This window comes from Pocillopora verrucosa, chromosome 4 (assembly GCF_036669915.1).
Source record: "Pocillopora verrucosa isolate sample1 chromosome 4, ASM3666991v2, whole genome shotgun sequence".
Taxonomy (NCBI): Eukaryota; Metazoa; Cnidaria; class Anthozoa; order Scleractinia; family Pocilloporidae; genus Pocillopora; species Pocillopora verrucosa.
In genome coordinates, this window is record NC_089315.1 from 24,904,083 (window position 1) to 24,919,935 (window position 15,853).

The 15,853-nt window shown below is 38.3% G+C and overlaps 1 protein-coding gene across 3 annotated transcripts; it reads left to right on the top strand.

The window, feature by feature from the left end:
• Positions 1-1,052: 1,052 nt before the first annotated feature.
• On the top strand, positions 1,053-15,004 carry LOC131785006 (uncharacterized). 3 transcript variants are annotated; one of them, XM_059101844.2, is made up of 17 exons: positions 1,055-1,141; positions 2,958-3,039; positions 3,458-3,533; positions 3,674-3,725; positions 3,884-4,446; positions 5,135-5,431; positions 5,800-6,084; positions 8,209-8,493; positions 8,998-9,288; positions 9,603-9,774; positions 9,955-10,163; positions 10,763-10,947; positions 11,381-11,890; positions 13,023-13,234; positions 13,359-13,399; positions 13,625-13,721; positions 14,358-15,004. In XM_059101844.2, the coding sequence occupies exons 2-17, from the start codon at positions 2,992-2,994 to the stop codon at positions 14,497-14,499; spliced, it is 3,465 nt and encodes a 1,154-aa protein (XP_058957827.2). In that variant the 5' UTR covers positions 1,055-1,141; positions 2,958-2,991; the 3' UTR covers positions 14,500-15,004. The 3 variants fall into 3 exon arrangements, with proteins under 3 accessions (XP_058957828.2, XP_058957827.2, XP_066021677.1); XM_066165580.1 differs by lacking the exon at positions 1,055-1,141 and adding an exon at positions 2,586-2,693; XM_059101845.2 differs by lacking the exon at positions 13,625-13,721 and having other exon boundaries at positions 1,053-1,141.
• Positions 15,005-15,853: the final 849 nt, after the last annotated feature.

The window sequence follows — 15,853 nt, forward strand, 5'->3', positions numbered from 1 at the left end:
TTACAACTTACCGAGCGTCACGCAATCGCATTTCCGCAATTAGCTTTCACGATTATTTGCACTATTTTGGAATATTCCTAGCGCATTTCATGATGAAAATCGATCGTTACATAATTTCAAGCCTTCATATAGTCTTCTCACTTTGCGCGCGAGTTGGTTGGTGTGATGTCTGTACAGATTTTACCAACGTAATAAAAGTAGATGTAGATTTAAACGAGATGTCACTATTGAATATTTAACACGCGTAACATTCGAGAAACAATTGACAGCTTTGCACATGGTCCGTAGTATCATCTTTTTTAAGCGGAATATGTTTATTTTGTTGTCAAAAATGCGAACCGAGACCAAAACTGTTCCTTCGACTTGATATATTTTCGACGTTAGTAGATCACGTCATATTAACTAACCCTTGTAAATCATTCATTCCACATAACAAAATCAAATAAACATGCTAACGAATTCGTCCAAACACAAACGACTCCACAAGATCACTTTCTCTCAGGCATCGAAAACATTCACAAAATCGTCCACAGTTAATTTTAATCAGACACTCATCTAGAGATAGCACCGAGCAAACCAATCCAGAAAAATATAATCGGTACACTCAACAAATCATAAATCTTGCAACACAGCTTGCCGTTAAAGAATTGCTAAAATAAAAAAATTAAGTGTTTTAATAAAAAACTTAAAAATGGTATAAGGAGGGTTCGCCCCTTCTGCTTTTAAAAAATGAACATAAAATTCAAAACACTCAATGTGCCTCGTTGATCTTTCATCTCCGTAGAGATCACGAGGAACAATTTTTCCTCGTGTCTGGGCCTCTTAAAAAATGGAATGATATTGCGTTCTTTAAATTGCTCAAGTGTATGGAATCGATGAATATACAATAAAAAATATCACGCTAAATAGATAAAAGTAAGTGTATTAACGATTAAATATTTGAATAGAGAAAGATATCCCGCCGAACATTTTGTCCAGCGGTAATACCCCACTCACCATTTCAGTCCCCTCTCGATCTTACTGAATAACTTAAAGTTCACTGCTCACTTAAAACATATAAGCTGCAATAATTTGCTGCCTATGTACCAACTATAAATATGTTCCGCTCGACCAGACGACGTTCTTTTGGTTTCTCTAGAAGGTATTTAAAATATTCCTTCTTTCGTTCTTTCTCAAGATCTTTTAAGACACAAAGTTGCATACTGGTTACAAGTTCTAAAGGCAACTGGAATTACATACCAGCTTCTCATTACATTTTATTCTAGCCTAGAAAGAGAAGCTCATCAAAGTCCTGTCTAGTTTCTTTCATCATTTCTCGAACCTTTAAGTTTGTTTTAAACCTTATATTCATACGATATGAAAGCGAAAAGTGTGCACGTGTGTTCCATGTAACATCTGTCAAAGCAATGCTTATTTTAGGAGTAAAATAAGCAAATAAAAACTCTCCTTTACTTTTTGTTCCGAAACTGTTTTTAAATAGTTTTGGTAAAATATCAAAAAAACACGATTGGCGAGGAACAGACAATTCGAGTCAGTGTTTTCTTATTTCAGTTGTATAATTTTCTAATAAAAGCACCTTGAGGACTTTAAAATACAAAACTAAAATGTTTACTTCGTAATAACATTTGTAATTAATTGGCATTAGAGAAGTAAAAACCCAAGCCTAGGAATATAGCTTATAAATTAATCTTCCAACAACAAGAGAAAACTTGAAATTAAATGGCGGGAAAAGATGATATTCGTGTGTGCCATATGGCGCTTGCTTTTTGTTCACTTTTAGATCAGCATTTTATAAAAGACATGGAGTGATCCTTAATTTAAAATTTTAATTTTTATCTTTTTTGAGGCATGACTTGAGTTGTAATTAGTACTTTCATCCGTTCATATGTTCATTGCGGTTAGATGACGACGTTGGTTTTACAAGTCATAAAACTGACATCCTCCACTTAAACTGTGTACTTTATGAATGAGGGCTTTCTTTGAAAGGCATGATATAAGGTAATTTTCCATGCAAATATTTTATGTAAAAGACTATTGTCCGATACCTGATACCAATGTTGTCAAACAGAGAATAATGCGTCTTGAATTGGCACGCAGTATCGGCGCGTGAGTTAAAAGATGCTAGTGTGCTTAATTTATTCTATAGAGTTTACGAAATGTCAACCAGAAGCGTAGAAAAATTCTTGGAGGCTGAAAATGCTTTTCAGATCGGTATTCGTAACTGCCTATTTCAGCTGTCTACTGCCAATTTGACCCGCCATCTGTATACTATCGTTCGTAAATTTATTCGACTTTTCTTCTGTCGAGCTTAAGCTTTGCATAAAAACAATTGAGGTTCAAATATCGATGACAGATCAACGAATAATTTTCAAAGCAAATAATCAAAAGAAAAGCATGTCTAAAACTGCCTGCCTAGATCATAAGTCCCTGAAAGCGAGTGGTAAAGTGTTTTGGTGCGTTTCAACCTCTACATCGTATTTTAGATTTTATAATTTTTAAAAAGTTGACAGTACGACGTCCGTGCTAGTAAGTGTGCATGTCATAACTGACACTACGTCTTATTGTGAATATTACCGTTGCTCATGAGTCCCAGAAAAGCATTGATAAAATTCTACCGGCAAACACTTCGTTCGCCTTGGAAGCGAATTTTCAGTAAGCCGTGCCACTGCTAGCAGGAAGGAGTCGTAAGAGTCGTAAGTGCTCTGTATCAATTCACGTGATAATGCATTAAAACGCTCTGGCGTCTTTTTGAAGGTTCCGAGTGAAAACAGATAAACTGAACAACTTAAAAGGATTTAGACTTTAGAGATTATTGAAAATTGTTTTAAAATATGTATCATTTACAGCAAAAAATGTGTATGTATTTATGAAGAGTACTGTCACTTAACAATTTGTATTAAAGAGAATTCAATTGATTAATTTGCTTCTTTCTTTCTTTTCTATTCAAATGTTCGCAGGTGATACAAGGAAAACACAGGAAGTTTTAACGTTATGGACATCAATTTACAACTGATTATAGCAGGAAGTTTATTTTTTGGGGTGAGTTACACCTGATACACCATGGATTTCTGTTTGATGGAATATTTTACACTTCTTGGCTATTACCTTTGTCCAAAAATGGTTGAAAAATGGATAGTAATAGAATGCTTTTCGAACAAAACCAAAGTACTCCCGAAGGCTAACCAGTGCTAAGGGAAAACGATTTTAAAAAAATGACTCAGAAAAAACCGAACACGCAGGAGTACTGAAGCGATTCAATCCGAGAGGGTGGAGTGCGGCGAGAAAAACCCAAATATGATATTGCCCTTCCCTATTTGCCATCTCGTGATATCATATTTCCGTATATAATTTCCACTTCAAAAAAGTTGTTTACTCAGCAGAATTTTCCAAGTAAATTAATCGTTGGTCACTTCACACTCTATTTTAAGACTTAAAATATTACCTTTTATGTTTTCAGACTGCTTTCCAATTTGGGAACGGTTCCGGAGAGTCAACCGAGAATATATCAGACCCGCGAGAAAATAGGGAGAAAGGTAATTAATTTTATGCTTGTCAAGTTACTGGTCCCCCAAAACCTTGAAGTTTCAGTGTAGCTCCACTTTAAGTCTTGAGAGCAAAAATATATTATTTTTCCAGAATCGTGTTTATCAAGGTGATCTTTGTTATTTTGCAGACTTTGATGTTCTTATGCACTGGAAACTAAATGGTGAAGAGCTGAACATAAGGTCGGTGAAATACAAGCCATATTTTATTACCACAAAAAAACAAAGCCTTGAGCATTAAGCATTGATTATATTTTCCTCTTGGTTTCTCTTGGGGAAATGCAAGAATTGGAGAACAAATGTAGATGCAATATTCATATTTACCATTATGTATCTTATAGCTACAGCGCTGTGAACTTAGAAAAAGACAGCAGGTGTAATGGAAGCAAGGCGCTGATATTTGGGCAGGAAGGAGAAAGTAGCGCGTCTTACGCTGAAATTCGGCCCAAAACAGATATCAGCGAAAGAGAGTCGTATACAATAATGTGCTGGATCAAATTGAAAAGGTACAACACAAAAACTGACTCCTATCAAGTCATTTTGGCAGATTTGACGACGCAAAAGTATATGTTTGCAATCATTCATGGCGGTAAGCTGTCCTTGAACAGCAGAGTCTTTGGAAAAAGTACCTTGAGATTAAAAGAAGCACATGAGCAGGTTCGTCTACATAAATGGGTCCATACAGCTGCGACTTGGGACGGTTATGAAATAAAATTGTATGTAGATGGTAAAGAAATGGATGGGAACACGTTAGATTCTTCGTTGAAAAATGAAGGTTCCTTTGAGAGTGAAACAGCTTACATAGGAGGATACCCGGGGCTTCACCAGTTCAACGGATCAATAATGGATCTATTTGTCATTGGAACGGCACTCTCGCGGGCTAACATCATGAGCGTCTTTAAAGGTGAATTCATAAATAAGAAATTAGAAAAAAGATGAATTTGAATTTGATGGAGGCACTTCAAACCCAAACAACTTTCTTCCAGGTAGAACTTAGGGTTTTGAGTTTTGGTTGTTGTGGGGGGAGGGGCGGAGGGGCGGAGGGGGGGGGGAAGTGAATTCGGGTATTCAATTCACCACTGTGCTGGGAGGTAGCTCTCGCATCTGTGCCATCCCTGCTTCTACAAGAACGAGATGGGCAAACGAAAGATCCAGTATTGGGAAACTGACTAGCCTGTGTTTTCCAACTGGGCAAACATTTCAATGAGTTCATTTAATGCATAGGTTGTGCAGGGATTGCACACAAACACTCGCTTACTGCTGTATCCCGGTTTTATTTTCCTGACCTCGAATCACAAACGAATTGAGTCTGTAGTCAATTTTCATTCTTGTTATTACCGCGGTTCAATTTCTGATTTCCATTCGTCATAAAATCAAATCTTAAAAACACTAAACAAAAAGAAACCTTGAGGGCGTGCCCCTTTTGAAATTAAATTTCCTCGTTTAACAAGAAAGGGTTCAGGTTGTAAGATCAAATGGAACAAATGTTCAAATTCGGTTTTACTGATTGGCTTCACCCTTTTGATACACTCGCCCACAAGTCTCATAATATTGAATGAAAGAAATCCAGCACTGAATATTCCCTCCTTAAGGTGTTCCACTGATGACGCAGAAAACCGTCAGTGTCCCAGGGAAACATGTCATGGTCAAGTGGAAGAGAATCTTTGAAGGACAGTGTCCTTCTGACAACTTCTTTGTATATTACAAAGAAGTAAACTCCACTCAATGGAAGTTCCGAAACGTGTCCAAGGGAGCTAATCAATATGATCTTGAGCTGGAGTGTTTTAGAAAGTATGATGTAGCTGTTACTGCCGAGAGGTCACAAAATAGTGAGAATGTAGACGCTCCAAGAGATGCCAGCAATCATTGGAAGGTACTAACTGGACAAGGTAAGAAAACAAAATCCATCGTTCTCATTGGTCAAAAAAAGCGCTAATACCACGAGAGAAAAGTTTAAGGATACGGTAGACCTTCGACGGTCAATTTTATTTCATTTTATTTTTTTTCTATGGTAAACAAAGTCTTATCATTTTAAACATAGTTTCCAAGAAAAATGTAGGTAAAATGTTGAAATACGCGCGAGTCATTTACAAAATCGTATTTTTGGACTGAGGTTCGCAGCCCGCCAAAGTGTGTATAGCCAGTTATAACATGTTAAAATAAATGACTCCCCAAGGGTTTCTCGCGGCAAGGTCTACCTAACTTTAACGTATTATAATAATGGTGCAGTCAACGAAGTTACTCTTTCCTTTTCTAGATTTTCCAGAAATTTTGAATCACGACCCGGAGGTAAAGGGAAACTTAGTAACGGTGTCATGGTCACGCCTTGTAGACTGCGATGTGAAAAACCATATTCTCAGGTATAAGTATAAAAACGTAGAAGAATGGACAGAAAAAACTGAACAAGTTCCTGCGACGGAATTTAAACATACACTTAAACTGAAATGCCATAAAGTCTACCTAATTGCAGTCACCGCCAGGACGGCAGTTGGCGAGACGCCTCTAACACCTAGCAGTTGGTGGGAGGTCAAAACCGGACAAGGTAATTATAACTGGTCCTATAAGGTGTTAATAGTGTACCGTTAAAGAGTCTTAAAGTTCAAAGACTGTTGCCGGTCTATTCTGAGCTCGTGTTCTAGTGGGATCAACTGTTTTTGGTGGGTTGAGTTGGCTGAGCATTTTCGAATCCTACTGGCTAAAGGCCAAAATTTGATTAATCACTTTTCTGAGCCGACCTAAAACCATTATGAAGCAGTATATGATTTGAGCTCTGGAATACCATTAAATATTAAATCGTGCATCTGATCATCCAGACAAGAGAGACTGTTGTCGGTAGTACTGAATGTTTCGACAAATTGCTAAACTGCTACAGGTTGAAACGGTTTACAGTCAAGTCGCCCGAGAGTCATCTCGCACGAAGTCATGTCGCCCGAAACCTGAGTCGTGTTGCCCGAAATTTTTAGTTATATCGCCCGAAAAAAAAGGTCAAGTCGCCCGAAGAAACAAATACTAAAAAGATCAGAATTTCAGACTGTTAATAGGCAATAACGTTGAGAAATTTTTATCACTAAAGCACTCTTTGTTGCCGACAACACCATGAAGATTCTTAAAGCGCTGTTCGTTCCTAACAACAAGGGGAAACGTTGTTCGTTTCCAACAACAAAATGCAGCGTTGTTCGTTTGGTATGTAATCGTTTCTTACTCATGGACGTTTCGTAAGCTTGAGAAACTTTTTCTTGGTTTCTATCAATACCATGACTACACAGAAATCGATCATAAGTTCGGAATTGAAATATGTTTGAGTAACGATTCTAAAAGCGTGGTTCGTTTCTAACAACAAAGGGAAGCGTTCTCCGTTTCATACAAAAAAATGAAGCGCTGTTTATTTGGTACGTACTCGTTTCTTACTCACAGACGTTTCGTAAGCATGAGAAACTTTTTCTTGGTTTCTAACAAAGCCATGAAGACTTTGACTACACAGAAATCGATCATATGGTCAGAAAGGCCATATGATCGACCGTAATCATCGCACTATAGGCCTTGTTGACGTGGTCTAACTTCGTCATCACACTCAATGCAGGGATGAATGCTCATTTTGATTAGTTTGTATTCGTATTGTAGCTAGCATTACCCTTTTCATATATACTTTGATCGGATCAAAATATATATGCGACCGCCAGAGGAAACAGAGCACAACTACATAATTTTTGCCTATTCTGATCCTAAGGGAAATGATGCTATCAGACTACTACTGTGAAAAAAGTCACAAGCATAAACAATAGACTGTTATATACTGTTACATACCAAATGAACAACGCTTCATTTTGCTGTTGGAAACGAACAACGTTTCCCTTTGTTGTTAGGAACGAACAGTGCTTTAAGCATCCTCATGGTGTTGTCGGAAACAAACAGCGCTTTAGTGATAAAAAATTTCTTAACGTCATTGCCTATTTACAGTCTGAAATTCTGATCTTTTTAATATTTGTTTCTTTGGGCGACTGGACTTTTTTTTCGGGCGACATAACTAAAATTTCGGGCAACATGACTCAGGTTTCGGGCGACATGACTTCGGGCGTGATGACTCTCGGGCGACTTGTACGGTTGCCGTTGAAACAGTATAGGTGGCGAGCTTTAATTGTTGGAGAATAAAAAAATAAATGGCGATAAATAACAATAAAACGATAACCTACTCAAGCTCGTATTTCATGCCGGATTTGGAAAAATAAACTGTCAACTGATAGCGTAAGAGTAAAGTTCAGCCAAAATTTCCCGTCCAAACTTCGTATCGATAGCCAGATATAATAAAAACTGGTCGCTATGTTGACCTTCCATAACTGCTTGCAAAAATCTGATTCTGCAATGGACATTCCCATGGATCAACACGTTTCAACCGAAAACAGTTGGTAAATTGAGGAACTTTGAACGCTTCAAGGCAAACTGGTTTCAGTTGAAATTGTCGATTTTAATCGAACTCAACTTTAAGACATAATTGCAAACAGGAAGACAATCAAACAGGGTCGGAGAGACTGGTAGACGGGCGATAATCTGAACAAATGAAACAGGAGATAAACAGACAGAAGCACAGACGAATGAGCGACGGGCGGGCAAATCATTCGCAGTGTCTGTTTCATGCAATATTGATTTTCAATAACACTTTTTTTCTAAGACTTTCCGAAAATGAAAAAACCAGAGGTTAGGAAGAGCAATGTGACGGTCAGATGGGAAAATCCCTTCGTTGGCGAATGCAATGTTTCAAGGTTCACCGTGTACTACAGAGAAACAATGGAGCGTCAGTCTGTAAACTGGACAAAAGTTATAGTTTCAAGAGACGACTTCCAAACGACTCTTCAGTTGAATTGCACAACGGTTTACGAAATTGCAGTCACGGCATGGAGCTCACATGGAGAAACGCTGCTGGACGGAAACATAAAGAATACGCAGACTTTTGGAGGTACTCTGATCCCAGACCGTTTTAGATCAACTTGTTTTTCTTTCTTCGGCCCATTGGCGAGCGAATGAACGTCCTTCTGTTGCCATTATAAAGTCCCTAATATCAACAGCAGTATGCAGTATGCAGAGATTCGTCCATGATCAGCTTGAACTCACAAGGGTTTACGAAACGGGATAAGTTTAACATGCGTGCGAACGCAGGAATGTCATCGATCGCAATAAATTTTCTCTCAACTAATTGTTTTTTTTTTAATTAATCGTATCCTACTCGCTCCAAACATTTTAATGTTTATGCTGCTCTAGGCGCTACACTTCACTGCAAGTATAAGTGTGGCAAGAGAAATTGACACATCTTAAGCCTGCGGTGGGAGTTTCCTTCTATGCCCCTTATTTTCTCTTGATACGCACCTCATTTCTAACCTCACTGGAATCAGATTTAGCAATTCAAGCTCTTAGCCGGAAAACATTATTCTGTGATGGTGTGATGCGTTACCTCCTCTTACAGATTCACCATCGCCTATTGAACACAGTTCAATCACAATTTTAGAAGACTGTAAAGTGAACATTTCTTGGAATCCCCCGAAGGACAATGGCTGCCCTTTAAAGAAGTACACAATTTACTACAGAGAGATTCCAGACTCATATAGCACGTGGCACGAAATAAGTATACCTGACGTCAGACGAACTCACAAAATTTTTCCGCTCAAGTGTGGTCAGCAATACCAGCTAGCACTGACTGCATCTAATTCTGCAGGAGAAAGCAAAATGTCACCTCCTTATAACATAACAACTACAGGTATTTCAAAGCGGTTTTTACGCATTTAATGTTTTTTCTATTTTACTTGAGAACCGTTTGAAATCGTTGACAAAGTTAATGAAAAAAGATCTTGTTCCTTTCTTTTTACTCTTTTCCGAGCCTTGATGACGAACCAACACAGTTTTGTACATTCCATGTTTTTCCCTCTCCTATCTTGAGAACGTGTCGGAGACTTTGTCAAAATCAATGCAAGGAAATTGTCTTGTTCCTTTTTTTTACTTTTATCCGACCGCCTATTATGACAAGGTAGGTTATTTTTCGCTGCAAAAGAATTAATATGAAATATCAATTAGCCCTATTAGGCCAAACACCAATCACAAACGAAGGAAGTGGTAGTGGTACCAACGACTCCAACGTAGTCATTGCTGGTATAGTTAGTAGCTGTGTTGTAATTATCCTGCTTGTGTCCTTAACGATCCTAATCGCAAGATGGAGGAAAAAGAAAGCAAATTCTACCAGTGGAAGGTGAGGATTTTTTAACAACATTTTATTATGCGATAACAAGATCAAATAAGACTGACAATTTCTATGGAATTCTATTTGCCACAAACTTCCCAAAGAGTTATAAATGTTTTTCAGTCGAGCCCTTGACGATACTAATGAATTTAAGTCACTCTTACAACATATTCAACATATATTTCTTAGATCAGCAAAGTGGGAAATTGTCCACCTTCTCCACCAGGAGACCCCACCTCAGCGAGTGACTTTTATGGAAGAGCTTGGTCGTGGTGCATACGGAAAAGTCCACAAAGGTGTAATGATGAAAATTGCAAGCGTCGAGGTTTTTTTCAAACCCAAAGAAGAGAGACTGGATATCAGTGAAGGCATAGTTGTTGCTATTAAAACACCTCTAGGTAATTATTGCAGTCATAATTTGTTCCATTTGGAGCTGAACAATTCTGTCCGTTATCCTCGCGGGTTCAATTTAAGCAAATATCGTGATCTGCATATGATTGCTTCCGACAAGTCACCCCGTTTTCGAAAAGGATGCAGGTATCCAAACGATGGCTTCACTTGTTTTTAGGCGTTTGTGAAACCAAATCAAATTTACGTATTTAACTCATCTCAACTAGCTATAGAGTGCCCTGATTGGATAAAGCAATGCATTAAAAACAAAGAATTAATATGTCAAAGCATTTATAGTGAGTGAGTAAAGACCATTAGAACAGAATGTAGTTACACTTCGAGTTTAAAAAATTTTCTATCAAACAGAAAGCATTCCTCAAATTGGAAAAGCCATGATTATCAATTATAAGTATAGTTTTCAAGCATGATAATTTTAAGGGATTTTTTATAGAAATTAAAAGAAGATTTAGGATTTTTTTCTCAGCAGGAGATTTCAAAGGCAAGAACTATTAATTTCTACTTGGCGGTAGGGATGAAATAAGGAGCTAAAACGGATCAGTTACAGAAACAGTCTTGATAACAATTGTTTTCTTCATCCAATCTGTAGAAACGCGGAAAGAGGAAGGCAAAAGGCAACTTCTACAGGAGATCGAACTCATGAAGGAAATTGGTTTTCACAAGAATTTGTTACCTATGCTGGGCTTTTGGGTCAAGTCAGAGCCCATTTATTTAATAGTGGAATATCTTCCACATGGGGATCTTCTTCGGTGGCTGAGAAGCCAAAGAAGTCAGGTGAGGCAAGGTGTACCGTGGCAACCCGATTTGCTCGAGATATCTTCCAGCTGTTGTTGGTATGAGATAGTGAAGGAATCTGGGTATGCAAACCTGTCTTCATAACGTCATAACGGTTTGACTAAAGCCCCCTGGGCGGGGAGGGTTTAATCGTTTGTCTCGTTTGCCTTTCCCCTTCCTATCTTTGCGTGGAGGGTCAGACCTTCTTCATACCCTTAAACTCTACATTTATGCAATGATAAAACTTTCAATGAAGTTTGGTGAGAGTTCTGCGACTGCGATTTGAATAGTAAAGTAACCTCATCGATATGGGTCAATTCTTCCGCTAAGTGCAACAAACTCATCAACAAACTCGTACAACGTACGCAGAATTAGACCAGAAATCTAGCGTCAATCTCAAAAATATTTAGACAATTTATATTTTCTCATTCAGATTAGAGCGAGAAATGAGGCCACCTCGGATGTCTTCAAAGAATTACCTACAAGTTCGAAAACAGCTGAAAATGGACAAGGAATGGACGACTGTGAACTTCTAACAGACCACCCAGATTTAGTAAGAGGCGAGCACGATGTATTCAGTCTGGAAGAACGAGAGCCATTGACGATGGAGACAAAACATGGATATGAAACCACAAGAGGATTCATAGACAAACAAGCCATTCCGGTCCAAGAAAACACCATCAAAACAAATACCTGCGAACAGGGCACGGACGAGGAAAGAGAAGAACTGATTAGAAAGGAAGTTGTGACAAAGGGTGATATTGGCGGTCCGTCGTGGAGTCTCATGAACAACGCTGTTCCACAACCAAGGCATACCTCAGGTCGTTCCGCCTCTGTTGTTAACTTGATAGAAACCACGACTACCTCGAAATGTGAGGACGAAAATGAGGAACTATCAGCAAAGGACCTTCTTTGCTTTGCGTGGCAGGTTGCGGAAGGAATGGTGAGCATCCACAGGGTCTTAGAGGTTAAGAATACCTAGGCACTTCCGAGATGTCCCAGGTTTCAGTCCTTTTCAAAATGAGGGAAATTGCAAAGCCTTTGGTATGAAAATGATATTAGAGAGTTTAAGAAAACCACGACGGCAACGGGAACGCCACAGAAAAACACAGAGTTTAATGAGCAAAACAAAGGCTGGGCACGAGCGTTTTAAGACTTTGTAAATTTCTTTGCGTCCTCTGCAAAACAACAACGTGAAATGACCAAACTTTGCGTTGTCTGGAGAAGGTGAACGACAGCTAATTTTTAAAATTTCTATTCCTAATTTAAGGCCGGGTTCCATATTCAGTTTCGAGAGAGTTTTGCTGGTGAGAAACAAACTAAATGGCATAAGAGTATCGCGAGATTCGTATGATTCGTAGGTAAAATATAAATTCATTTTTAACCGACATTGTCCATGGCGTCGCCGTCGTCGTTTCTTAAACTCCCTACTTATATCCTCATGCAAATATAAACTCGTTCACGAAACGGATTGGTAATTGGCCTCATTTTAAAATTGAGGGGTTCTGGAACTTGCAAATCGCCTATTCGAGAAGGCTAATTCTGTAGCCTTCTCGATTGGCAGTCAATGCCATACGAATTTCTGAACACACCAAGAATAGCATGTAGTAACTGAGATAAGCGTCACTTTCTGCATGCTGTTTTAGAAGAAACAGGTATACGATTGTATAGATGCGACATCATTTCTTATGATGAGGTATTGTTTTCATTTACAATAGCTCATTTAGTATATACAAAACAGCCACGTAGACAACAAAGTACTGTAAAGATGGCCTAACGCTGTTTCCTTGCTTCTAACAACAATCACAAATCTCTAAAGGCAACATAACACAGATTGAGTGCCCTGTTACTATCTCAAGCACATCACGTACTGAACAAATGAAGGAATATTAATTCAGATTTATCTCTAATATCATAATGTAAGAAAGTAGTGTCTCGAAAGATTCCAGATAATTTTTTTTAACTCAGTCCAGAAGACGGATTCTAAATATCACCTCGCGCAAGCGCGAAGTACACCTTGCGCATCACACCTTAACGCTTGTTTTCTGAGACAGAATGTTTTTTCTTTGTCATAGAATTACTTGGCCAGCAGAGGATTCGTTCATCGTGATCTGGCTGCCCGCAACATTCTTCTTGGAGAGGGCAGAGTAGTAAAGATTGCCGACTTTGGCCTACTACGTCACACCGCAAATGATATATACGAAATGAACAATACGAAGAAAGTACCTGTTAAATGGATGGCACCTGAGGTCATTTCAACCAATAAATTCACTTCCAAAAGCGATGTGTAAGTTCACAATATTTTTATACAGTGTTCATTTCCCAACCAGTAAATTGCTAATTGTTATCTATCTGTCTTTATTCGGTGCAACCTTCGATGTTTCGTTCAGAAAATTTTTCAATTTTTTCAGATGGTCATATGGAGTTTTTGTGTGGGAATTAGCAACAATGGGTAAGACAAAGCAAATGAATTTTGTTGGTGTTGTATTTGTTGTCGTTGTGGTTTAACGCAGTACGACTCCTCTTTGGCTTTTATCTAAAGTTGCTATTCAAGATTAAGGTTCTTAACCATTTATGCTTTATAAAATCACTCGAAAAAAAATACAAAACTTTCTGTATTTTTATGTATTAATCGAGTGTCTCCAAGTCAAAACATTTCCTTTTTACCCCGTTATAGGAGACACCCCGTATCCGGGGGTTGACAACAAAGATCTGTTTGTTCTTCTCAAAATGGGACACCGTTTGGAGAAACCAAACATTTGTTCTGAAGAACTGTAAGTCGGCTTATTAAATCTTCGCAGACTGATAAGTGTTTTTCAATTTAAACAAACTATCGTGGTTTCAAATTCTCTAACAATATTTAAGAGTTACAGATTAGGAGGAGGTAGGTTGTGGGAACATTTCTGATGTAACTAAAAGCTTAAAACGAGAATGACATAAATATAGTTTACGAAAAGGCATAGAGAGTTAAAACATTCCACAATTAAGAGACGCACCGCATCATTTTGATTTCGCCATATCTGGTGGGGAAGACAATAATCCTTGGAGAAGCAGACGGTTATCGTCAGATCCAAAAGCCTCATGTGCGAACCTTTTAGCAGAAATTATGGCTTGTTTTCTCCACATAACTCAAACAAAGCGGTGTTTTGAAACCCCTCCGGAAGGATAAGCGTTACATTATCTTAGGCAGAACGTCTCTTTGTTAACTATGGTCAGACTACTTCGACAAATGCGGTTCCAAGAAGCAATCAATATACCACGACATTACAATGAAACAGATTTGCTGAATAAAATAATATTCACTCAAGACCAATACAATTAATAGTGTACATCTCAATATCAATATATACCTTCTTAAAGGGAAATCACGTTTGCGAATCACAAACACTCTCTTTTTTTACCCTATTTAGATATTCTTTCATGTCAGACTGTTGGAGAGACAATCCAGACGATCGACCGACATTTGAACAATTGATATCCACGCTTGAAGAAATGATGACAAGAGACACGCCTTACTTTGATCCAAACAAAATAACAACGATAGACAGTTAAGACTGCATATGGCTACTGGTATAGCACAATTTTGTGTAGCATTGAAAAGAACCAGGGGTTATATGATGATGAGGTAGCGTTGCAGAAGATTTGTCTCGCATGCAAAACAGAAAACCTGCCACACCCCACATACCTATGAGAGCCCTGTTCCACAAGAAAAAGACGATTCAAGAATATAGTGAATAATTGACACTCAACTACTAATGAAATGGTAACAAGTTATCATATTAATAATAAAATAATAATTATAATAATGATGATGATGATAACCAAAGTAATCGTAATAATAACTTATAGGGGCTAGGAGCTAGCTCAAGAACCTCACTGTTCCTCTGTCGATCTATCCCTAGGATCTAATAATGATTAAATTAGCCTTCTTTTAATAATGATTTGCCTGTTGATTACAAATCATTTTCTCATTTCTTTGCAATTCCATTTTTGCGAGACTTTTTTTTTCATACAACAAGGCACTACGCGTTGTAGAATATTCCGTCATTCCACTACTTCATCATTCCATTGAATGGCATTACCCTTATGAACTCAACGTATCGTATTTCGGACTTTGCTGGCTTTTCAAATTTAGCTGCTGTTTTGAGTATTTGTCGCCGATTGAAATGATAGAATGATCTCTTTTCAAATAAATACAATTTTCTTATTCAAAGTTTCCACGATGTGCAGATCAAACCTATTTAGATATTTCTGCAAGATGAAATAAAGTAAATCACAGAAGTAAGATGAAGGCTTCAAACCTGAAGCAAGCTGTAGGCAATGATGTTCTTAAGTAATTCATTCGCCAAACATTGAAGTCCAACTTCTTCCGTTTTTGCCTGGTTATCTCTGTAGTCAGGGACCGCGCAGCAAGTTTTCGAGTGGGGGGGGGGGGGGGGGGGGTAAAGAAGAATGCGTGAAGGAAAATTTTTTTGTTAAATTATTTTTTGTTTAATTTATTTTTATTCTTGCAAAAAGTGGGGGGGCTAAAGCCCCCCCAGCCCCTCCCTCTGTGCGGTCCCTGTAGTGGAAGTCATGGGATCGGCCGCATTCCCCATCGCAATCTCCTTGGATGAAGCTTTTACAAACATGCCACAGCGCACGCTTTCCCTTTTGAAGTCGAAATGCAGCCGTTTGAAGGTATTCAAGGCACAGCCTCTTTCCGTCAAAGGCAAGAGGTATAAACAGTCACACAAGCTAACAAGTCATGGTGTGTACAAGGCGTATAACGTGTTTTAGTAAAGCTCAAAATAGAATGGTTAATCGACAGGTTACCCCAGCTTTTTCTTTTCCCTACGTTTGTTTCCTTTTACAGATTTCTACAAAAGTTTCAGTCTTCTTTCTCTTGTTTGCAAGACAGCGGTTA